General features: G+C 40.5%; 1 protein-coding gene across 1 annotated transcript in view; it reads left to right on the top strand.

Annotated features, from left to right (window-relative positions):
• The first annotated feature begins 5,787 nt into the window (after window positions 1–5,787).
• Window positions 5,788–25,844, top strand: part of ABCC11 (ATP-binding cassette, sub-family C (CFTR/MRP), member 11) — a 97,522-nt gene continuing 77,465 nt past the window's right edge. The window contains exons 1-6 of the mRNA XM_006872578.1: window positions 5,788–5,886; window positions 7,121–7,257; window positions 9,959–10,117; window positions 17,334–17,481; window positions 19,845–20,078; window positions 25,512–25,685. Of these exons, the coding sequence (XP_006872640.1) occupies window positions 5,788–5,886; window positions 7,121–7,257; window positions 9,959–10,117; window positions 17,334–17,481; window positions 19,845–20,078; window positions 25,512–25,685 (951 nt within the window). The remainder of the gene's footprint in view (window positions 5,887–7,120; window positions 7,258–9,958; window positions 10,118–17,333; window positions 17,482–19,844; window positions 20,079–25,511; window positions 25,686–25,844) is intronic.

The raw sequence follows: 25,844 nt of genomic DNA, 5'->3' as shown, positions 1-25,844 counted from the left end.
AAGGGAAAGCAGAAGCAAGGGGTACTAGGTGCTGTGATGGAGACACAGCTCCATTCCAAATTTTGGAAGCTCTTACCTGAAACTAGCTACTTCTTTCTCTCATTCCACCTTCGTTCATTCATTGACTGAACATTTTTTTCAACATATGTTGTTGTTGTTGTTAGGTGACATCAAGTCGGTACCGACCCATAGTGACCTTATGCACAGCAGAACAAAACACTTCCCGATCCTGGGCCAGCCTCACCACTGTTGCCACACTTGAGTCCATTGATGCTGCCACTTGGCCAATCCATCTTGTTGGGGGTCTTCCTCTTTTTCTCTGACCCTCCACCTTACCAAACATGATACCCTTCTTCAGCGACTGGTCCCTCCTGACAATATATCTGAAGTATGAGAGACGAAATTTGGCCATCTTGGCCTCCAAGGAGCACTCTGGCTGCACTTCTTCCAATACAGATCTATAGGTTCTTTCGGCAGCCTATGGCACTTTCAATATTCTCCTCCAACGCCATAACTCTATGTTTCCTAGACTGAGGCCTGAGCTATTAGGAATGGGCCTAAGTTGAGCTGGTAGATGAAGTTCCTGGGTATAGTTAGTAAGCTGATCCTACAGTGCCGCATCAGGAGTCCATTCAAGAATACATCACTGAAAAAGACAAGCAAGGCCGCTGCTTTCAAAGAACTTGCTTTTAGTGAGGTAGACATAAAATTAAAAAGTCAACACAAACATAAATTACAAATTTACAAAGTGATAAGAGACTAGGATAGGAAAATGCATAGGAAGTCATAGGAAGGAGGTACAGCATTAATTAGTGAGGTCTGGAAAGTCACTCTGAAGAAGGTGGCATTTGAGTTGAGACTTGAATGGCAGGAATGAATCTATTCTGCAGGGAGCTGGGAGGAAAATGTTCTCAGCAGGGGTTAGGACTAGTACAAAGATCAAGGCGGAGAGGAGCATTTCAGTGTCTGGAATGGAAAAAATAGACAGTCACTGGCCTGCAAGAGCAGTTGAATAGCACATGGAATTAAATGACTGGAAGGAAGAGGTACAGGAGAAAGGTCTAATCACTTAAACTTCTTTAGAACGTGGCTTGCAGGTGCCTCCACTCCCTTGTCCTGGGCACCTTCCTTATTCTTTGTTGCACCTTCTGGTCTTGGGCAATAGGCCCTGCTTCATCAATGGCAAGAACAATGAGGAAATAATCACCAATTCCAAAAAGTCCTTGGCACAGGTTACCTACCTTGCTCCAGTGCACAGGCTGCCTCTTCATATGCAAATGGCTCATATCTATGTCAAACTTATAATCATAACCTCTGCTTCAAGGGTGGGGAGACCACAGGCCTGGCAGCATCTGTTTCCTCTGTTTTATTCCCAGACATGTCCTGTTCTCCATCCTGACCACAGTGAATTAATGTCTTGAGGAGAAGGTGGGAGATGAGGTGAATTTCTCAAGAACTGCTTAAGGACTCTCTGGAGGGCATTCACCTGCTTAGTCAAGGAAGCTGAAAGAGATCCAAGCTAATGTGTGGCTAAACTCCAGTTACGTTGGGATGCATAACTCATGTTCTACAAACATACCCATCTCACTCATTTGCATTTTCTTAATTTTCATTTGGTTAGTTTTCCTTGTTATTACTTTACTGTAAACTTTTTCATCTAGAAGAAAATCCTGTTGTACTTCCTTGCAAGTTAATGTAAATAAATCAGGTTGGCAGATCATACAAGGGAAAGTAAAAAAGTTCCAGTTCATAAAACATGTGTTTATTTTTTGAAAAACCAGCAAAAACTGTGTTTAAATTGTAATCATAGATGAGACAAGATAAGAACAGACAAGTTCTTTCAGTAATATGAGGATAAATAAATAAGTATTGTTATAACAGCATGCAAACCTCTACTAAACAAAAAATACCAAAATATGAAACTATTGTTTCTGGACATATCCTTCATCTAGGTCTATCCATATCTCTAACCCTTCCCTGAAATATTCTGTGCTCTTCAGTTCACATCATATCAGTGCTTGGCATCCTTGAGGAACTCAAATATTTTCTTTTCAAAATAGAACCTAAAAGAAGTCTGAAGTTCAGGGATGCACGGAGGATGGGGTAAGGTTTCCCAATAAGATTCTCAAAGGATAGCTCATGCTACTCTTCTAGAATGTAGGTACATTTTCTTGATGGTAAAAAAAAAATCTTGGATGCAACTTTGCTAACTTTTTCTCAGGACTGTAGTTTTCAATTTTCTTAAAAATCTCGTCATAATAAGCCCCCTGAATCTCCTGTGTTCTTTGAGAAACTGTATCAACATTATCCCATTGGAATGCCCCCCAAAACAACTACTATAACCTCCTGAGTAGACCTCTCTGCCTTGAATTTAACTACCCCAGAAGATTCCCTTGGGAGACACTGTTTTGTTTGGACCTCACTCTTTGGATCATATTGGCAAATCCAATACTTGACCCTAGTTACAATTTGTTCCATGAAACTGTCTTCATTTGTTTTGATCTTGTGTAAAAGACTGAAGGAAAACTTGGCTCTTTGAGCTAGCTGACCTTCGTGCAATGTTTCATTGAGCTGAAAGCTTGCTGAGGCCAAAATGTTCACTTAAAATTGAAAATGCTGAGCCCCAACTTCAGTAGGTATCACATCAGTATTAATCAATCCTATGGTCTTCTTTCATCAGGGCCTGTGTTTCAGTCACAGTTTCGTGGTTCATTGAGGTTGACAGTTTTCCCTCTCTTGGTTCATCTTTGAGGTCTTCCTGACCTTCCTTAAAATGCTTGATCCATCTAAAAACTGTTGTTTTGTGTGAGGTATTATTCCTATAAACTTGTTGCAAAGTTTCAGTGATTTGGGAAGAAATCCATCTGAGTTTAGTTAAAAATGTGATATTAGCCTGACCTCAGAATCATTTTCTTTCCATGGCACAAAAAGTATCCTTTCTTTCAAAGGCACCCTAATGAGGCTAAGACAATTGTACAACTGAGAGAACTTGTCTGATCACAGAGACATGTTTAAACATATTTGTTCAGAATACACTGTATGAACTGGAACCCAAATAGCAATACTTTTGGACTTACCTGAGTATATGCTTCCTCCCCCTCTGACCACCCACATACACACAGAGCCATTTGTTAAACATTTATCAGCGCATCACTGATGAAGCCCTAGGCCAGGATGCATGACTTGCAATATGAAATTTTCTGTCCTCTCCTTGGGATGGCAGCTACTTCTCCGAAACCCTATATAGTTTGCTCTGGATAGAAACCACCAACAACAATCACCTCCTCAGCCCGTTCTGTTTGTGTGTAGAATAAACTGACAGTATTACATTGTGTCCCTGCCCCAGGGGCCTACTACTCAATCACATCAATTTTACTTTGGTATGTCTATGTCCTAAGATAGCTCCAGGCAGTCAGGGAACTGTCCTCTGCCCAGAGTCTTAAATAAGGAATGCATTACACCTTTCCATTTTTCTCTTTTGCACCATCCCTGAAGGGTTAGCTTTCTACCATAAAGTAGCAAGAAGGCCTCATGATGTGGTACCATGGCTACTCTGGAAAGTCTCCATGGGAGAATCCCAGAAACTGAGCCACCAGATTTGGCTATGATTTGTTGAAAGAAAATGCAAGGGGAGGCAGTGAGGGAATTTTGAAACTCCTCTCCCTAGACAATAGTGTAGGTTGCAAGTGCGTTTACATGAAGCAGAATCTAGTTTCTGATTGTCAAAAGTTCTATCTGAACAGGAATAATGGACTACAGTCCTGGTAGGATAAGCACTGGGCCACAATGTCAGTTTGAACTGCAAGGTCAGTGGTTTAAACTCGCCAGTGGCTCCTCGGAAATGCTATACAAGGTCGCTCGCTATGAATCGAAACTGACTTAACAGCACTTAACAACAACAAGTGCAAAGTAAAGAGTCCTGGTATAGTGCTATAAGCACTGGATAAGCACTGGACTGCTAACCACAAGGTTGGTAGTTCAGACCCACCAGCTGCTGTTTAGAAACCCTATACAGGGTCATTAGGTGTCAGAAACACCTTATTTCTGACTTAACAACAGATAATACTTAACAATGGCACTTAACAACAACAGCAACATTAACAGTGTAAAGTGAAACTCTGGGAGTCCATGTTCAAAATTAGTAAGAATTTCAAGATGGTAACACCAGAGCATTGACCCAAGCCTGAGACCTTTCAGTGTCAAGGTCACACACCACAGAGCAGGCCTGACTGCACACTTTCTTTGTCTTTCCATCCCTTCAGTGATATTTTTAGTTTCCACCCCCTCTTATGCCGCAGGTGCATGGATACCTGGACCAAACAGGAGCAAGTCACCTACTCAGAAAGGCAAAAAAGCAAAAATATATTAATATCTTTTTTTCCAAATACTTTGATTATTTAAGTTTCCTAAATTGTGTTGCACTATGGGTTAATGCACTGGACTGCAAGGTCGGTTTGAACCACAAGGTCAGTGACTCAAGCGCTTCAGAAACCCTACATAGGGTCGCTATGAGTCGGAATCAACTAGACGGCACTTAACAACAATAACAACAAAATTGTACACAGACATCACTGACTTTATGAAAACCAAGAGTCAAAAAACCAAAAACCCAAAGTCCATTCTTTATTCAATTATTCAGCACCTTAGCATGGTGCTGTTACCACAAATGGCAAGTGGGAGCTGTCTGCTGCCAAGAAGCCAAATGACTCTAAGATAGGAATGTGGTAGAGCAACAAAGTTTAATATGTCTCAGTATACAGAGACAGTGGGACTGGAGTGTCCTCCAAAGACTGCCTCCTCAAGGGAAGTGGGGAAAGAGAATTTCTAAGGATCTTGACATGCAATGGGGTCGGAAGAATTTCAGGAACTTTTTATTGTTCTTTATACCTTAGGTTGTACTGATTGCTCCAGATATGTTGTCTCCAGCAGGTACTATTTTCCGCTCCAGTGGTGGTCATTACTGGTTTCCTTGATGCACAAATTTCATCAGAGATGAATGATCATTTTTTTTTCTTTCCTATAGTAGCTCTCCACCCTCGGAAACCCTGTACAGGGTCGCTATGGGTCGAAACCGACTCGACGGCACTTAACAACAACAACATAGTAGCTCTGGTAGCGTAGTGGTTACGAATCGGGCTGTGAACCTTAAAGTCAGCAGTTCGAAACTATCAGCTGCTCTGCGGGAGAAAGATGAGACGTTCTGCTCCCGTAAAGATTTACAGCCTCGGAAACCCTGTACAGGGTCGCTATGGGTCGGCACTGACTCGAGGGCACTTAACAACAACAACAACAAATAGTAGCCCTTGGGGTGAGGGTTAACTACTGATTAACTTATAGGAAAGCGTAAACTAGAGTTAGCACTAATGGCTTTTCTAACTTAGATGATGGAGTAACCTTAGCCAGTTGCGGCATCATTACTAGGCCAGAGGATTCAATAGTGAGCAAAACAGATAGGCCCCTATCCTCATGAGGTTCTCTGTCTAGTGTAGGAAATTACTTTTAAACAAATGATTCTAATAAGTGTACAATTGCAAGCTGAGATAAGGGAAGGAACATGATTATATGAACAGGCCTATGGAGAGTGTGGTTAGAGAAGATTTCTCTGAGTGGCTCTGGGTTGAGACCTAAGCAGAAGTTTAAAAAGAAGTTCAAACACATTCCAGGCAGAAGGAATAGTGATGTTCCCTATAGTGATGTCCCCCTCAAGGCTGGATCTAAGCTGATATAACCACTGCCTTTTCAGGGTCTCTGATTCTGGGAAACAAAGAATTGGAAAAATAACTGAAAATGATCAGAAGGAGGACAGATTGGATCCCTGACTCCTCTGGTGGCCTCGTGAATCTCGGCATGGACATAGGTGATGACATGGTATCAGGACTTAGCTACGTAAGTAGAACCTTCTTAGCATCAAAATACCATGAAAAGTAGTTGACAAGACATCCTTGAGTGTCGTAAATTAGGTGAAAGAATTTAATTTGGAATTTTTTCAGCCAACTTCAGTTATCCACCATTAGATTAATCACACCTTCATGGTTCATGCATGGTTTTTTACCTTTCTACCCACCTATCTCAGGAACTCTGGTATGGTAGTGGTTACGAATTGGGCTGCTAACCTGAAGGTCAGCAGTATGAAACTACCAGCTGTTCCATGGGAGAAAGATGAGGCTTTCTGCTCCCGTAAAGATTTGCACCCTCAGAAACCCTGTGCAGGGTCACTATGAGTCGGAACTGACTCCATGGTGCTTAACAACAACCCACCTATCTATTTATCCAGCCATCATTCCATCTATCCAACTATCCGTCTACCTATCTACCTACATATCTGTCCATTTATAAATGCATTTATCTTCTATCTATCCATCTATTTACTTATAATAATCCAGTGAGCACCTATACACCCATCATCAACACACCAGTTAAGACTTTGACAATTATATCCAGCAATTGATCTTTCCCATCTCCTTCCCCGACTCACTCACCTTAAGTAACCACTTTTCTGAATCTTTTTGCATCAGTCTCTTGCTATGATTTTTAGATGTATTATTTATTCTATATGAAGTCTAAAAATGATGTCTTTTTAAAGTTTGTTTCTAACTTTATCAAAAGGCTAACTTGTGATATTTTGAGATTTACTGTTTTACATATTGATTTCTTTTTTTTTTAGTAGGTTGATCTTCAGAGGGTAACTCGGTCTTGCATTCTGGGGGTAACTAACTTTATTGTTGTCAAATCAGTTCCAACTCATAGTAACACTGTGTAGAGTTCCCAGGGAGCAGCTGGTAGGTTTGAACTGCCAACCTAATGGTTAACAGTCCAGTGCTTATTCTACAGTGCCACACCAGGACTAACTATAATACCTTAAATCCTTGCCCATAATTCCTTATGGACAGATTAAAAACCCAGAGAGTTTGAGTATTGCCCAGCAATGATAAGTGGGACAGAGCCAGGGCTGGGCCCAGTGGTCCTGACTCATGACCCAGTATTCATTCCCTGTCTGACAGCCTCTCTTTAGAAAACTGCATGTGGGAAGAGCAAGCTTCCCTTGGCCTAACACTTGCTCAGGACAGTGTTGTGAGATCTGAAAATGGTAATGATACCCTTTTGTTTTTTCTTTCCCAAGAAAACTTATACTGTCAAGGATGGTCCCTGGAGCCAGCAGGAGAGGAGACACGAGGCCCTGGGGAAGGGGGAAGCCCTCTCTTGGGGAAAGTACAATGCTGCCTGGAAAACCATGATTCCCTTCCGCCCTAAGCCAAAGTGAGTCCTGAGGGGTTGGAGAGGGATATGGCCTTCAGATTCTCACACCTATATCCATCCCAAAGGTTACCTAACTATGTCCTTACACATTCATATCACCAACCCAGTACCTCTAGGGCCCCCTGAGGCACATCAGCAGAGCATCATCAGCACAGTCAACCATTCAACAAGGGTTAACAGAACACACTACATGTGTACTATGCTAGACCATTGGATGGGGAATAGAACTGAGTAAACTATACATAATCCCTGTCATCATGGACCTCACACAGGGAGAAAGGCAATCAACAAGTAGACTCTTAAGTAAATAAATAATGTGCTGGCAAGCTGTATGAGGAGAGTGCTATGAAGAATGGGGTACTACGGAACAATGGAAGAATAACAGCTTGAAAGGATTTAGAGGATGAACAAGAATGTACTAGGTGAGAGTAGAGGAAGAATGATCTGGGCAGGGGAAGAGCATGTGGAAATGTAAAGGCCTTACTGTGAGAGTGAAGGCACATCATGTGATAGTCCAGGAGACCAGTGTTCCTGAAGTTATGTGTGATAAGGGACACAGCATGAGATGAAGATGAAGAGGCTGGCAAAAGTAGCCTCTGCATTTGGAGGTTTGTGCAGATCCCCATAATCATAAAAAAGACCAGCTTAACTGGTCTGATGGAGATTGGTGGAACCCCCGAGACTATGGCTCATAGCTACTCTGTAGTCCTAGAACTGAACTCCCCTCCATGGCTCAATTTTCATCTGAACAATTGATAGGCTAGTGGGTGAATAATAACACCAGAGAAATGCACACTCCTTAGAACAATCAACCATATGAACTACAAAGGCCAGTATTTGACCAGAGCAAAAGCTCAGAAGGAAGGAATGGATTAAGAAACAAGAACAAATGGAAACAGTAAACATAGGAAGGAAATGATTGCAGTCCCTACCAAGTTCTTAGGATTGTTTCCATGCATTTTTAATTTTCTTCATTCCTCTTTACCATTAGTTGAACCTTAGATATCTGCTCACAAGTTTTTAGACCCCAATCGCTATTCACCAAAGCAGGATGTAAAACATTGTCTTTGTGGACTACATTAGACTTGATTGGCCTTGATTTTTCCTGAGACTATTGTCCTGAGCCCTAGACCCAGTGGCCTGCACCCTCAAGCTGTTTGACTATGGTTAAGAAGTTTACCAACCTTTGCCCCCTGTTTGACTTATTTTGTACAAATTATAGATAGATCATCTTCCAAACCTATGTATGGTCCTGCATGTAGGTCCCTTTTGCTTACTCATACCTTCATCTTTCTTGTCTATTTATCCATTATAAATTTATGTTTGCTACTATTGATAATGGTTTTCAAATTGCCATTTTACTAGTTGGCTATTTATATTGTCACTTTGTGCTTATATTGCTTTCCTGAATTCTTCCCTTAGTTTTGTTTGTGGTTTCCTTGAGCTCTTAGAAGATCAAAAAGTTCATGGAAAAGTGGAATTAAAAGATGCGTTTTCCTCACAACCTCTCTGAAGCCCCCTTATATATATTTTTTGGGGGGGATTCCTTATCAATTAGTCCTATTGCTTGTTCTTCCTCAAGGAGATATACTAGTTCTTCGATTTGTTCACTTGCTTGTGCTACGTTGTCCTGCTTCTTTATTTGATTTGAGCTATATGTTGCCTCTGAGACATTTTGGAATTGTTGTATTTATTTGTTGGTTCTATGTTGGTTTATTACACCCTGTAGTGTTTGTTTTGCTTTCTTTTGCTAGATCTGAGTAGGCAGAGTGTGCATGTTACTCGTATGATAGTTTTGCATTCTCTGGGTGGGTGGAATAACTGGAAGAATGGTAGGTGTGCATCTTTGCTTGCTGATCATGAAGAGCAGCTACAAATAGGATGGACTGGCATTGTCCACTGTCAATGGTCCCGTGGTGCCAGAATGAGTGTCTTCCCTACAGGTAAATCAGAGCATTTGCCTGTAGGGAAGGCTGTAGGTGGTAAGTGTAGTAGGTATGGCTGAGTTGTTTCACTCAGGATCTGTCTACACTGTGTCTGTCCCAATAAGGATTCAATGAAATTGGCTTCTCCTCACCTGTGTGTGTTGCCTTCTGTGTCACAAAATACTGGATGCAACATTGGGCCCCTACTCCAACCACTTTTTTTTTTTTTTTTGCTGTTCAAATGATGTTTAATCCAATTCTTTATTCCCTCATTTGATGTTCATTTGTTTCAAGTCTCTGCTATAGGTAAATTGGGCTGAGTGTGTCATGAGGATGCCATTTTGTCTCTGCTTCCTTTTCTTCCTGTTTTAAATATAAATAAAAATACACTGAATTTCTTGATCTAAAAGTGGCTTTTTGGTTTTGTTTTTAATTTGCTTAATATGCTTGGAGCTCTTTCCATGTTCTATATTTGGATCAACCCTATTTTTAGAATATATGTCTACATTCCATTCCATTCCATAGTATGAATGTATCATAGCTTCTCTCCTGCTTCCCTCATGGATGGATGTTTTTGTTGTTATTGGTTTTTAACCATTACAAATAATAAAATCATGAAAAAGCATGTATGTGTACAAAAATGGTGACTGCACTCAGTGTAGTCTGTGATTTTTATGTCGTTATAATTCAATCCTTCAAAGCCTTGGCCTTGACCTAACTTTACATCTCAAAGCCTATGTCATAAGGGTGACTGCATTGCCTTTGACTTCTCCTAGGCTGCCCTCTCCTCAACCCTTGGATGATGCTGGACTGTTCTCCTATCTCACATTGTCATGGCTCACCCCACTAATGATACAAGGCTTACAGTTTCGATTGAATGAGAATACCATCCCCCAGCTGTCGGTAAATGATGCCTCAGACAAAAATGTCAAAAGGTAAAGTCATGTTGAACAAGCCAGCAGAACAAAGAACTTGTCTTGATAGGATGGTAACCAGAATTGCCTGAGAGTGGTAAATATACTCCACTCTCAGATAACCGAAGGAATGTTGGTCCTCCCATTATAGCAGAGGCCTCATGCTAGCCTGGGGTTCTTAACTTGGGAGCATGACTCCCCTGAAATGGTATGCATGTTTTATACATATCGACTAGAGATCTTTTTCTGGAGCAAGAATTCACATCTTTTCTCAGATTCACCAAAGAAAAGGTACTTAACCTTAAAAAGTTTACATGTTTTGGATAAAGTATTTAACTGTTTTTGTTAAGTGCTGTCAAATCAGTTCTGACCCATAGCAACCCTGAATAGGGTTGCTGAGGAGCAACTGGTGAGCTTGAACCGCTGACTTTGCGGTTCAAACTGACTTTGCAGTCCAGCACATTAACCCACAGCACCACATCAGAACTCTATTTAACTGTAATACTGAGCATTACTTTTCTATTAGTAGCCCAGTCTTCTAATCCTTGAGTTGTCGCTAAGTAGTGATTAAATTTTCTGTTCTATCACCTTCATAATGTAATGGAATCAAATGAAGAGAAAACAATTAATGATTCGACATGTACAGCATTCATGTGCTACATGCAGCTCCTTCACAAGACATGGGTGTAAGATGGCAATTTTCTAATTTCCTCCAGGAAATGATGGCCCCATGAGACAAACAAAAACCAAAAGCCTAATTGCCATTGAGTTGATTCTGATTCATGGAAAGTCCATCTGTGTCAGAGTAGAACTGTTCTCCATAGGGCTTTGGAAGTAGATTGCCAAACTTTTCCTCCTAAGTGCCTCTGGTTGGACTTTAACTTTTTTTTTGTAGTATAAAGTTTATTCTAAAGATACAAATTATTGGATTGTAAGTGGGTTAAGTAATTGTCAATATCAAAGTGAATCATTTGAAAATTTGTCTAGAAAATTTCTGGATTGTAAATGAACAAAGTTCGGTGGCCAGAATATATTTCTAGGGGAAAAGTTGATGGTGAAAATTATAGAGGAAGTGGCTACTGTATTCTCCATCAGACTACTCTCTGTGTTGTTTTGTCTGCAAGCTATTCAGATATACACCATTTAATTCTCAATTTGCTATGGATGAATTTGGCAATTGGCACAACTCAAATGTGATTGGTAAACATGAAAATAGTTCAATTCAGAGAGATTGTTGTCATATATAAGTGAAAGACATGGTTTTGAACTAACTTATGGATTGGAAACATAAATTAATGAAGAATGAACATATGAGAAAGCCAATTACAACATATTGTTAATGTCATCACAGTTACTAAACATAGATTATCTGTTCAAGGAATAAATTAAGTGTTTGGGTCCCCACAAAATGGAGAGGTTTTGCAGAAGTGTACATGAGCTTGGTCAGTTTGATTCATTTTTAGCAGTTCACATTTCAAAATATGGTAACACAAGGAAAGGCAACCCATCATATATGTCTAAAAGAATGTGGGAAGAATCAATGTACTTAAAAAGTGATAAAGTCCAATGCACTATTTTCAATAAATTAAATGTAGCTTGGTATTTCAGCCTGTCTGTAGATTACACTCCTAATCTTTCTCATATGGGTCAGCTAAGTATTGTTTTAAGACATGTATCTTTAACAGATGGAAAAGACTGTCTAGCAATTTATAATGTATTAAGAAAGTCATACCAGTAAAGAAATTGCACATCAGGAATTTCACTATCTGTCATTTGTAAAACTGATATTTCTAAGTGCAGAGACCAGTCTTATGGCAATGTTGTTAATATATCAGGGCTTTGTAAAGCCATGAAACAGAAACTTTTAGAAGGTAAAGAATTTGCTAATTTTAACTCATGCTCTACATTCATTAATCCTTTTTTTCTTTCTTTCTATGCTTTTTAAAATGTTTTATTGTGAATTATGTGATAGTTTACATGGGAGAACATTAGCTTTATGTTCATCCTATCATATATCGTTACATTGCCATGGTTACAATCCCCTCCATGCATCATCAATCAACCAAATTGTATACCCCGCAAGCCTGCCCCTGGACTTTAACTTTTATTTTGGTTAGCAGCCAGGTGTATTAACCATTAACCCCACCCAGGAACTCCAGCCCCTAGAAGCCTCTATAAAGAGAGCATTTAGTAGGTAAAAGAGTTTGTAAAATGTTGCCAGGTCTCAGAGATTTACAAAGCATATTAGTGTGTTTAAGGCACTGAAAAGTTCCAAGGAACACCTTTTAGATAATGCCAGATATTAATCAGAATCCCATCTCTTACCAATTATAAGATTAGAAATGTTACTTATCCCTTTCTAGACGCTGTTTCAGTATGCACATAATGAGTATCATAAAGTTTGTCCTATGAGGTGTGATAAGCATAAAAGGAGATGATAAATTCTGGTTCAAGAACCTGGGGAAATGTCTGATGAATAAGCGACAAGTAGTTAAATGTTAGTTTGCTTGTTCTTTTAACTATCATAAGCACAGAGCTCCTAATTTACTTCCATTTGCTTCTAGTGCACTGATTCTGCCTTGTTTATTCTATAATTCATAATGTCTATTCACAACACTAAGGAGCTCTGGTAGCATAGTGGTTACGAATTGAGCTGTCAACCGCAAGGTCAGCAGTTCAAAACGACCAGCTGTTCTCTGGTTGAAAGATGAGGTTTCTGCTCCCATAAAAATTCACAGCCTCGGAAACCTTGTACAGGGTCATCATGAGCCGGAACCAACTCCATGGCACATAACCACCACCACCATTCATAACACTATTGCTATAGCTCCATCTTTAGATGTTTGTTGTAAAATTAATTATCCATGCACTCACACTTTCTGAGCCTGAAGGGATTTCTCTATATGCTCACCACTCAACAAGCAGAGTCCTGGGGTGCATGTTTACTCATTTTTCAGAAGAACAGCCTCGTCTTCCATGAGGATTTGTGACCAACATCGTCACCAGTATAACTAGCAGCAGCGGTGGCAGTATCACCATATGAACCCCAGTAGCATTACCATCATCTTTTTCATTGTATCACCATCGTCACCAGCAGTAGCAGCATCCTCACCATTATTATCACCATTATACCCACTATCACCATCTTCATCATCATCATCTTCACTGCCATTCTCACCATCATAATCCTTCATATTTTTTTATTGTTCCCATATTATCAACCATTTCCCCATCTATGGCCATCGCAATAGAATTATGAAGTAACAAGACAGATATTACTTTTTCCATTTTACAGATGAAAAGCTGATGCTTAAGAAAAGTGAAATGATGCCCCATGAGCTACATAGCTCATTAATGGAGGTGGTAAAACTTGAAACCGAGTCTCTTGACTCTGAGACTGATGGTTATAGCCAGAAACTACAATACATCTGACACTTTCCAGGAACATTGTGGGAGGGCTATGAGAAACTTGGATTTGTTAAGTCAAAGTTTAACCAACTCTAGAGGTATTGTCTCTGTGAATTGTGTATATGTGGCAGTGCGACTGGAATGAGGACAGATGACCGCACTATTTGGCCTGAGCCAAGCTCACAGTTTTCTGGTATTTATAGGCTACATGAGATTAATTTTGTCTCACTGACCTAGAGCCCAGAATCCTCAAGTTATCTCGTTCCACCCACTGATAGGTGAATTGTTTTATAACTTGGGAAGGAAAAAGAAGACTGGAATTTTGATTGTGGGTGGAGAAAATGGGACAGAAAGATGCTCATGGTCTGAGGCTAGGCCTAAGTATTCATGATTGGAGGAGTAAGGAGTAGAAAGGGCAAGAACTATTTACCACTAGAGACTTGGTGAAATTCTGGGCACAGGATACAAGCTGGAAGCTGATGGCTCTCCTGGAGAATGTTTTTGGGAGAGATTGAGCACAAACAATGCTGCTGTGGGCCCTGGTAACAAGGGGTGGCCAAGCAAGGAAGATGGCCACTCTCCGTGCCATGTTCTTCCTATAAAGGACATTATCTCCAGTCTCTCGACATGGTCCTTGATGCTCCCATGATGGGCCGTGATAACAGCTTTCCAGGTAGTGAAACCAGATCTATGGGAGCAGGAGCCCCAAGTAAAGGGTGACTGCAACTGACAGACTGAATTGAGACTTCATGGGTGGGCCTAGGGATCAGAAGAAAGATTTAGGAAGCTCAAAACTTCCAGTAGATACAAAGGCTATTTCCATTCTCCTGTCATTGCCCCAAACATAATTAAAAATTAAAAAAAAAAAAAAGTATGAGAAACTCAACAAAAGCTTATTTTGTCATGATAACATCTTTAATACCTTTTTAAGATTGTTTTGCTGGCATAGCCCAGTTTTCCCAGGCATAATTGGCCTGTAAGATTAAAGGAAAGACACATTTTAACTGGATGACCCAGTACTGGGAGAGCAGCACTGGGAAATCCTTTTGAGGATTTTGGAATAATAGATACTTTGGGGAAGTAGATTTTTGAAATTGAAAATCTGGGTTTTGTTCATCTTAATTTGCATATAAAAAGGAAGAGTGTCGTTATTTAAATCCCTGGACTGTCTCCTAAACTAATTATTTTGGGATAGCAAAATAGTTGATGAGGGAAAGTTATTTATTTATCAGTTTTTATTGTGAATTGAGTTAAAGTTTACAGGGCAGAACATCAGTTCTACAGTCAACAAATCATATACTTGTTTCATTACAATGATTATAATCCCCTCCATGTACCATCAGTTAACAATATTTCTCTCTATTCATGTTACCACTTTTTTTTTTTTTAACACTCAGGCACATATAATAATTTACCCAACCAAAGGGCACATTCTGCAAATCTGACTCCTGGCATCCAGCTCTTTGCCCCTCTCTTTCCATTTATCTAGAGTCCCCAGTTGCTCCCTCTCTCCATGTCCCCATCTCTGCCTCCATCTCTGATGTCGTTGCTTCTCTGGATAAGGTCCCGCATTCCGCTTGTGCTCTTCTCCCTTGGTGGTCCTAGGGTCCTCTGGGGAAAGGTATTTTTTAATAGAAAAATTCAGCTACTAAATATAAAAGAGCTCTGGTGTGGCTGTAGGATAAGTACTGGACTGGTAACCACAAGGTTGGCAGTTCAAAACCACAAGCTGCTCTTGGAAACCCTATATCATGGTTACTATAAATCCAAATTGACTCTATGGCACGCCCAACAATGACAAATATGGAAGGATTGTTGGAATTGAAAAAAAATCACCTTTTTTTTTTTTTTTCCAACCTAATGGAAGTAAATCTAAGCAATGGTCAATGGTGGGAAAGCTGGTAATGAGTAGACCACATTGATCCACCTTAACCACTGGACACTGGACTTTCTGTGTCTTCTAATATGATGCAACAGGAAGCACCCTCTATCACCTATTAAATATTTCTGCCAAATCGATTGGATTTTGAATTTCATTAAGTCTCTAGATCTAATACCCTGGTTTAATAGGCAATACAGACAATGAAAGACTATATTAGACAATACACCAGAGATGTAATCATTATATTTAGAATATGGGAAATTCTATCAGATAAACAACTCAGTGTTGTAAAAAAAGAAATAGTGTTAAAATGCAAAGAAGGAGAAACTTTCACAGATTAAAACGAGACTAAAGAGGTATGTTTTCATTTTCATGAAAACATGAACACTTAATTGTACTTCTGAGGAATCTGTACCTGGACCAAGAAGCAGTTGTTTGAACAGAGCACGGGAACAATGAATGTTTTAAAATTGGGAAAGGTGTGCGACAAGGTTGTGTTCTTTCACCATACTTATTCAACCTGTATGCTGAGCAAATAATACGAGAAGCTGGGTTCTATGAAGAAAAACGTGGCGTCAGGATTGGAGGAAGACTCATTAACACCCTGCGATATGCAGATGATACAACCTTGATCGCTGAAAGGGAAGAGGACTTGAAAGATTTACTTATGAAGATTAAAGAGCACAGCCTTCGATATGGATTACATCTCAATGTCAAGAAAACAAAAATCCTCACCACTGGACCAATAAACAACATTCTTATCAATGGAGAAAAGATTGAAGTTGTCAAGGACTTCATTCTTCTTGGATCAACTATCAACACTCGCGGAAGTAGCAGTCAAGAGATCAGACGACGTATTGCATTGGGCAAATCTGCTGCACAGGAACTTTTTAAAGTGTTGAAGAACAGGTGCGCCTGACCCAAGTCATGATATTTTCAATAACCTCGTATGGATGCAAAAACTGGACAGTGAATAAGGAAGATCGTAGAATAATTGATCCTTTGAGTTGTGGTGTTGGAGGAGAATACTAAAAGTGCCATGGACTGCCAAAAGAACCAATAGATCTGTTTTGGAAGAAGTGCAGCCAGAGTGCTCCTTGGAGGCCAGGATGGCTAAGCTCCGTCTCTCATACTTTGGACACATTGTCTGGAGAGAACAGTCACTGGAGAAGGATGTCATGCTGGGTAAGATGGAGGGTCAGAGAAAAAGAGGAAGACCCCCAACGAGATGGATCAGCCAGGTGGCATCATTGATGGCGTTAAGTGAGGCAGCGGTAGTGAGGTTGGCCCAGGATCGGACATTGTTTCGTTTTGCTGTGCATAGGGTCGCTATGAGTCGGTTCTGACTCGATGGCACCTAACAACAACAACAACAAAGAGGTATGTAAGATTTAGTCGTTAGATGCAATGTGTAGACCTTGTTTGGATCTTAATTCAAAAAATTCTCACTGGGAAGGGAAGAAAGAGAGGTGGACTATTTCTGAATGGTTAGCTACTAAAAGGCTTATCAATATTAGCAGAACTGCAAAAGCACATTTCTGAAATCATTAAGGAAATTTTAATACAGATCAGGAACTAAATGTCATTAAGGTATTTTTGTTATTGCGATAACTGTTTATTTTAATTTTTTTAAAAAATGTTCTCACCTGGATGTGATATATAGCGAAGCATTTATAGATGAAATAATGCAAATATTTGGAATCTGCTTTAAATAAATGGAATTTGCAAACAATAACAATATAAGGTGAAAGGGGAGGAAAAAGGAAACAAAAGTGTCAAAATTATTTGAAGCTGGGTGGTAGGTTTAAGGGGATTATCCATGCTATTCTCTTTACTTTTGTTATGTCTGAAAATTTCTGTAACAAAGCACCTAGACTAGCAAGTCCTAGAACATTTGGTGTCCACATGCAAACAGATTTCACTTGATGCTCTTTTCCTCTTTTTAAGGCTTCGTCTCCTTTGGGAAGAAGAAGTCTCAAGACATGGGATTGAAAAAGCTTCAGTACTTCGAGTGATGCTGAGGTTCCAAAGAACAAGGGTTATATTGGATGTACTTATGGGCTGCTTCTACTGTGTGGCAAGTGTATTAGGGCCAGTAAGTAGCAGACTTGGTGAGATTTGGAGGGGTTCCAGACTTTGGAGATTAGAATTGGTGGCATGTTTAAGTATATGTCAGGAATATCTCAACTGCTGTCCATTAAATGAGAACTTTTGGGGACTGAGAGCATCATAGTTAGGACTCTGGGCTTTCTGGAGTCTTGGTATGGTGCTGTGGGATAAAGCACTGGACTGCAAGGTCATTTGAACCACAAGGTCAATGGTTCAAACTCACCAGCTGTTCCTTGGAAACGCTATACAAGGTCGCTATGAGTCGGAAGTGACTTGATGGTACTCAACAACAGTGGAATCTCTAGCTACTTCTTGTGTTTCAAACCTTGGCCTTGTCACTTATTTACTGGGTGGCATTGCACAATTTAATGACCTTCTCCTCAACAAACCTCATGAACACTGTCAGAGGTAGAGCTCACGGAAATCCTTATGTGTTTAGAGATAATTTCTTCTATGTCATTATTTTTTACTAGTTGCCATTGGTCAATTCTGACTCATGGCGATGCCTTGAATGTCAGAGTAGAATTGTGCTCTGTATGATTTTCAATGACTGATTTTTTCAAAAGTAGACAACTTGGTCTTTCCTTCAAGGTGACTGTGGGTAGACTCAAACTTCCAACCTTTCAGTTAGCAGATATAAGTCAACTATCTGTACAACTCAGGGATTCCTATTTACTCATGGTTGTTAAGTGCCATCAAGTTGGTTCTGACTCATAGTGACCCTGTCTAGGGTTTCTGAGGCAGTACATCTTTGCAGGAGCAAGCCTCATCTTTCTCCCCTGGAGCAGCTGATGATCTCAGACTGCCGATGTTGGGGTTCACAGTCCAGTGCTTATCATACAGAGCCACCACACTCCCTATCTCTTCATAGGGTAACATTCAATAAGATAAAGCATTTAAAGTACTTAGAACATGAGAACAGTGACAGTTCACTAGTAGAATTCTTGCCTTTTATGTGGGAAAGCCGGGTTCACTTTGTGGTCACTGCACCCCATGTGCAGCCACCATCTGTCAGTGGAGGCCTGCATGCTGCTGTGATGCTGATGGATCATTACAGTCCAATCACAAAGTTTCATTGGGGTGACTCAGGACTGAGCAGCTTACTGTTCCATTGTGCTTAATGTTATAGTATGGCCTGTCTCAATACCTTCCAGCTGCTTTCAGACAAAGCCAAGTAACTCTGGGACTATAGTCTCCATGCACTATGTTTGGGATGAATTTGCTCTATTTCCTATTCTCCAGTTCCTTAGCCCAAGAGTCTTATTTCAGAGCATGAGTCTGATTGGCCCTGCTGGGGTCACATGTCTTACAGTTGTCCCAGAGGCACTTTGACAATTCAGCCCAAACTGCATGCAGTGAGAGAAGGGAAAGTACTTGGAACAAAACTACAGGGTTGTTGCCAGCAAAAAGAAGAATGACTATCTGTTATTTTATCATACAAAATTAATGTACACTGGTTTTTTCATTAAAATATAAAGTTAAAAAAAAAAAAAAGAAGAAGAAGAAGAATGAATGTAAGGCAGGAAGAAATACAGTTGATGGCTACTACAGAGATAGCAACTCTGACTTAAGTGATAGTTAATGTGCTGCGCAGTCACCATTTATCCTTCCAGATCTACTTTTCCACCATTTTCACCCTCCTTGTGCCCTTAGAAGGAGTCTTGGTGGTAGAGTACATTAAGCGTTAGGCTAATGCAAGGATTTGACCCGCCACTCTGTGGGAGAAAGATAAGGCTGTCTGCTCCTGTCAAGATGTACAGTCTCAGAAACCCTAAGGAGCAGTTCTACTCTGTCCTATAGGCGCTCTATGGCTTGGAATTGATTCAATGGCTTTAGGTTGGTTTGTGTTTTTGGTACGCCCCTAGAATCTGACCTAGATGGATCACATCAATGGGCCCCTGCCCTCTAGTTGGATTTGATTGCTGGGAATTTTCAGGAGACTGGAAGGAGGGAAAAGAGTAAGGTCAGGATATTTCTTCCCTGCTGTCTTCTCACAGTCACTGGGAGTAGGTAATGACAGCTCCGGCCCTCTTTGCGTGACAGTGTCCTCGGGCTTTCAGTAACCGTGCCCTCCTCTCTCTCCTTCAGGCCAAGGGTGGTAACAGCTCCCTACTGTTGCTTGTTAGAGTTTCTAAATTCTGCCTGCACCTTTGTAAGTAGTCACTTTTCTTTTTCCTCCCTGGACCAGAGACTAGGTGTCAGAACTGGGAGTCACATCAGGGCCAACTGAATACCCACATAAGGGCTGTGACATTAATTCATTTAAGGACCTCCCATAGGGAGGTGATGCCTGTTGCCTGAAAGAAGGATTGGGAAGTCTGAATGGTCTAAACTCTGTTTTCTTTTTAGGCACTGATTATACCAAAGATCCTGGACTATTCAGAAGAGCAGTCAGGGAATGTCGTGTATGGAGTGGGACTCTGCTTTGGCCTTTTTCTCACCGAATGTATGAAGTCTCTGACTCTGTGCTCATGTTGGGTCATCAACCAGCGCACTGGCACAAGGTTTCGCACAGCTGTTGCCTCACTTGCCTTTGAGAAGTTGATTCAATTTAAGTCACTGACACACATCTCTGTAGGAAAGGTAAAGGAATGGAATTGTATACTCTAGCACATACTTCTCTATTCCTCCTCCAGACATCAGTAATCTAGGGGGCAGGGAGGAAGAAAAGGGGGCTAGGAAAGAAGGAGGAAAGAGAAAGAAAGTAAAAATGCCATGGTGTCAGAGATCCTCTAACACCACATGTAGTGGCAGAATCAAGGTCAGTTAAAGACAATTCCTATGAGTGGAGGCCAAGTATACCTCTATTCTGCAATATTTTTATTCTGACATCAGCTGCCCCTCCATGGCAATCTGTACTTCTTTGGTGGGTTTGACAATTTGTTGCAATGGTCACAGAGAATCACAGACCATACTCTCAATTATGGAGTTGATTTCAGAAATACCATTATAATTCAGTATGATGGTTGACTTGAAGGTAACAACAACAACTCAGGATAATCTTGGATTAGAACAGCTTCTTATCTGGTTGAGACCACAGGCAAGCCTCTGTTGCTGAGCCCTGTTTGGGCCTGGCCTCTGGTTCTCAACTGGGGACCTTGCTTTTGGTCTGGACCCTCACTCTTGTACTCTCCCCTGCTGTGCCAAGTGTTATAGCTCTTTAGTTAGCTATCCAGGTAAGTGCCTAGAGGCACCCCACTCCACCAACAAGCCTCCTACCTGAAGGTGCTCAGCTCTCTCTTACTCCATGGGTCAGCAAGTCCACTATAGCTGCCTCACTCAGTGGACTGGGGTGGCACAGACACTGAGATGTTGTTGGTGTTTTTGCTGTTATAAGCAGGGCTGTGATGAATATCCTTTGGTACAGTGAATGTCTCTCAACAAAGAAAGGGAATTACCAGGTTCTAGAACAGGCCACTCCTTGGAAACCCTATGAGTTGGAACAGACTCGATGGCGCTTAACAACAACAACATCAAAGGTTTGCACCCACAATTCATCTGTCAGTTTGTTGTACTGTTGTGGCTTGTGTGGTGCTGTGATTTGGGAAGCTAAGCTGTCAGTATTTTAAACACCAGCACAGCCGACCATGGTGAATAGAATCTAGCTGAGCTTCCAGACAAAGACAGACTAGGAAGAAGGACAGATGAATTATTTCTGAATATTTAATCACTGAAAACCTTGTAAATAGCCGTGGAACACTATCAGCACCAGAATAGTGAATATTGAAACATGATGAAAAGAACCAGAATATTGTCAGATATAGTGCCAGAAGATGAGCCACTCAGGTTGGAAGGCACTCAAAATATGAAGTGGGAAGAGCTGCCTCTGCAAAGTCTAGTTGACTGTGATGACATGAATGGAGTAAAGCCCTTAGGACCTTCATTTGCTGATGGGGCACAACTCAAAATGACAAGAAATAGCTGTAACCATCCATTAATAATCAGAACACAGAAAGTATAAAGTATGAATCTAGGAAAATTGGAAGCTGTTAAAAATGAATAGAATGCATAAAAGTTGATACTCTAGGCATGTTGTTGTCAAATACCGTCGAGTCGTTTCTGACCCATAGCGACCCTGTATAGCGTTTCCAGGGAGCAACTGGTGAGCTTGAACCGCTGACTTTGCAGTTCAAATGGCTTTGCAATCTGGCGCATTAACCCACAGAGCCACACCAGGACTCCACAGAGCCACACCAGGACTGCTATTGGCCAGTTCAAATCTTACAATCACATGGTTTACTATGCCAGGAATGGCAATGCATTCATCATGAAAAAGAACACTTCAAGATCTATATTGAAGTATAACATTATTTGTAATATGATAATATCCATATGCTTATAAGATAGACCAGTTAAAACAACCATTATTCAAATTTACGCATAAACCACTAAAGCCAGTGACGATAAAATTGAAGAATTCTACCAACTTCTTCAGTCTGAAATTGATTAAAATGCCATAAGGATGTATTGATAATTATTGGTGATTGGAATGCAAAGGTTAGAAACAAAGAGGAAGGATCAGTCATTGGAAAACAGCCTTGGAAAACATACTGGAGATCACATGGTAGAATTTTGCAAGACCAAAGCAAATAACCCTTTTAAACAACATAAAAGACACATAGACCTTACCAGGTGGAATACACAGAAATCAAATTGACTACATCTGTGAGAAGAGATGTTGGAAAAACTCCATATCATCAGTCAAAACAAGACCAGGGACAGATTGTGGAACAGACCATCAATTACTCATATGCAACTTCAGGCTGAAGCTGAAGAAAATTAAAACAAGTTCACACAAGCCAAAATGTGACCTTGAACATATCCCACCTGAATTTGGAGATCATCTCAAGAACAGATTTGATGAATTAGACACTAATGTTTGAAGACCAGAAAAATTGTGGGATGACGTCAAGATCATCATACAGGAAGAAAGCAAAAGGTCTTTAAGAAGCCAATAAAGAAGAAAAACACCAAAAATGGATGTCAAAAGAGACTCTGAAACTTGCTTCAGTGTAGAGATGCTAAAGCAAATGGAAGAAATGAGGAGGTAAAATAACTGAACATGAAATTTGGAAGGGCAGCTCGAGAAGACAAAGTCAAATATTATAATGGAATGTGTAAAGACCTGGAGTTAGAAAATCAAAAGGAAAGAACACGCTCAGCATTTCTCATTCTGAAAGAGCTGAAGAAATCATTGAAGCCTCAATTTGAAATACTGAATGATTCTATGGGAAAAATAATTGAAAGATGAAGAAAGCACCAAAGAAGATGGAAGGAATACATAGAGTCATTGTACCAAAAAGAAATGGTTGATGTTCAACCATTTCAAGAGGGAGCATATGATCAAGAGTGAATAATACTGAAGTAAGAAGTCCAAAGTACACTGAAGGCATTGGCAAATAACAAGTCTCTGGGCATTGATGGACTACAAATTGAAATCTTTCAGTAAACTTAGGCAAGGTTGGGGGCACTCATTCATCTATGCCAAGAAATTTGGAAGACAGCTCCCTGGCCAACTGATTGGAAGAGCTCATAACAAAGAAAGATGACCCAACAGAATGCGGAAATCATCAGACTATATCATTAATATTGAATGTTAGTAAAACTTTGCTAAAGATAGTTTAAAAATGGTTGCAGCAGTACGTTGACAGGGAACTGCCAGAGGTTCAGACAGGGTTCAGATGGGGATGTAGAAGAAGGATATCATTGCTGACATCAGATGGATCTTGGCTGAAAGAGGACAATATGAGAAAGGTAGTTTGTTTTATTGACTGTGCAAAGGTTTTTGATTGTGTGAATCATGACAGACTATGGACAACATTGAGGAGAATATGTATTCCAGGACACTTTACTGTGCTCATGAGAAACCTATACATAGAATAAGAGTCAGTTCGAACAGAACAAGGGGACACTGAATGGTGTAAAATCCAGGGTTGTATTCTTTCACCATACTTATTCAATCTGTATGCTGAGCAAATAATTCAAGAAGCTGGATTATATGAAGAAGAATGTGGCATCAAGATTGGAGGAAGACTCATTAGCAACCTGTTATATGCAGATGATACAACCTTTCTTGCTGAAAGTGAAGAAGACTTAAAATACTAATGAAGACCAAAGACCACAGCCTTCAGTATGAGTTACACCTCAATGTATAGAAAACAAAAATCCTCACAACTGGACCAATAAATAACATCAACACAAATGGAGAAAAGATTGAAGTTATCAAAGACTTCATTTTTCTGGATCAATCATTAACACTCATAGAAACAGCAGTCACGAAATCAAATGGCGTATTGCATTAGGCAAATCTACAGCACAAGACCTCTCTAAAGTGTTGAAGAGTAAAGATGTCAGTTTGAGAACTAATGTGTGCCTGACCCAATCCTGGGTATTTTCAATAGCCTCATATGCATATGAAAGTTGGACAATGAATAAGGAAGACCATAGAAGAATTGATGTATCTGAATTATAGTGTTGGAGAAGAATATTGAAAGTACCCTGGAACTCTAGGAAAACAAATTTGTATTGGGAGAAGTACAGCCTGAAGGTGCTTTAGAAGCCAGGGTGATGTGACTTTGTCTCTCATACTGCAGACATGTTATCAGGAGGAATCAGTCCCTGGAGAAAGACATCATGTTTGGTAAGTGGAGGGTCAGTGAAAAAGAAGAGCCCCCAAAGAGGCATTATCACCATGGCAGCAGCAATGGGCTCAAGCATAACAACAATTGTGAGCATGGTACTGTTGTTCTTTGGGTAGCTATAAGTTGGAACCAACTCAACAGCAGGTAACTACAACAGCAATACATTCTAAAATCTTTAAAGTCTCAGGCTAAGGACATTCTGGGAACTGGAATGAGATCAAGTTAAAGTGCATAGGAAATCACTTCTTAAAGGATTCAGATTGCTAATTCAAAATATATCAATGAGTGTGTTTCTTATATAAAAGTGGAAAAGAATGTGGAGGAAGAGGAGAAGGAACAGGGAAAGAAAGGAGAAGAGATTATCTACTAAGGAAAATCTGTGAAGTAGGTAATCCCTCATAGATACCTACAAGACAGACTTCACATCTTTTATTCATCTCTTATTTTTCAAGCAAACATTGAGGCCAGGAAACAGAGATGAAGATGAAGAAGGAGAGGTAGGAGGAGACCTGGTTCTGTGATAGTGATTGGCTTACAACCTCCAAACTATCACTGTTCAGTTTCAGGGCAGCAGAAAAGGGAGTTCTCGCTGCCAAGGGCCTCATGGTATACAGAACCAAAGGAAGGGCTGCGTAAAGTCTGAGATAGATGGGAAAGGCTGATTGGAGATAAGACCTGATAGGATGACTATGAAAAGAAGAAAGAAGGAATCACAGGTGAAAGGAACAGTTGAAGTGGAGTCAAAGAGGCTGGACTCAGAGTTGCATATATGTAAAGATGCAAAAGAACTTGGCCAAACTGAAATTGCTAAGTTTTGTTAGGGAAACTGGAGAGGAAAGGCAGAGGCTAGGGACTGGGGGAATGAATGCAGGAAGGAGGCAAGCTCTGATGTGCTATGCAATAAGTATCCTGAGTTGTTTGTGTGTGGCAGTGGGGGAAGGAGGGAGTGGGGTGGTGTTATTACCATGAGGTCACTATCTGTAGAGTTACGTGACTATGTTCTCCTCAGATGGCAATGCCTTGAAAATTCAGTTAATATTATTCTTGATTATAGAAAGTAGTAATAAAATATACTTTCCCTTGAGCACTTTCTTTGTTTGTCAGACATTCATTGAAATTCTCTCAATTACCATACACAGTAGGCATAATTATTCCAGTTTGATACATGAAGCAGCTGAAGTTCAGAGTGGTAAAGTGACTGATCCAGGATCATTCAGCCGGTAAGAAGGGAGCTGTGACTCTAGTGTGTCTGACTGCACTGTACCACCTCAAGACTCCCTGCTAGGAGAAGGCAGGAAGATGCCACTCACCACAACGGGCATTTCTGGGTACTCTGGAGAGGTGATTGTTTGTCTTATGGTTTGCTGTCTTTCAGGCCATCAGCTTCTTCACCAGTGATGTAAACTACCTGTTTGAAGCTGTGTACTATGGCCCGCTGACCTTGCTGGCCTTTTTATCACTGATTGCCTGTGGAGTTGCCTCCTACCTTGTTCTTGGATCTACAGCACTCATTGCCGTTTTCACCTATTTGCTGGTTTTTCCACTGGAGGTAACATCTTTTTTGCCATCCATTTGATTTTGGACTTTCCCCAGGAGAGCTCCCATGGCTCTGGAATCTAGGCTACCTCTGAATAGGAATGTTGACTTTTGTTTACTGTTCACTCCACTGTGGCTAAGTGTCGGAGTTTTCCCTCGACATAGTTGTCAC

This window comes from Chrysochloris asiatica, unplaced genomic scaffold (assembly GCF_000296735.1).
Source record: "Chrysochloris asiatica unplaced genomic scaffold, ChrAsi1.0 scaffold00204, whole genome shotgun sequence".
NCBI classification, from domain to species: domain Eukaryota; kingdom Metazoa; phylum Chordata; class Mammalia; order Afrosoricida; family Chrysochloridae; genus Chrysochloris; species Chrysochloris asiatica.
Note: the sequence above shows the minus strand (reverse complement) of the source record. Positions and strands in the feature narration are given on the sequence as shown.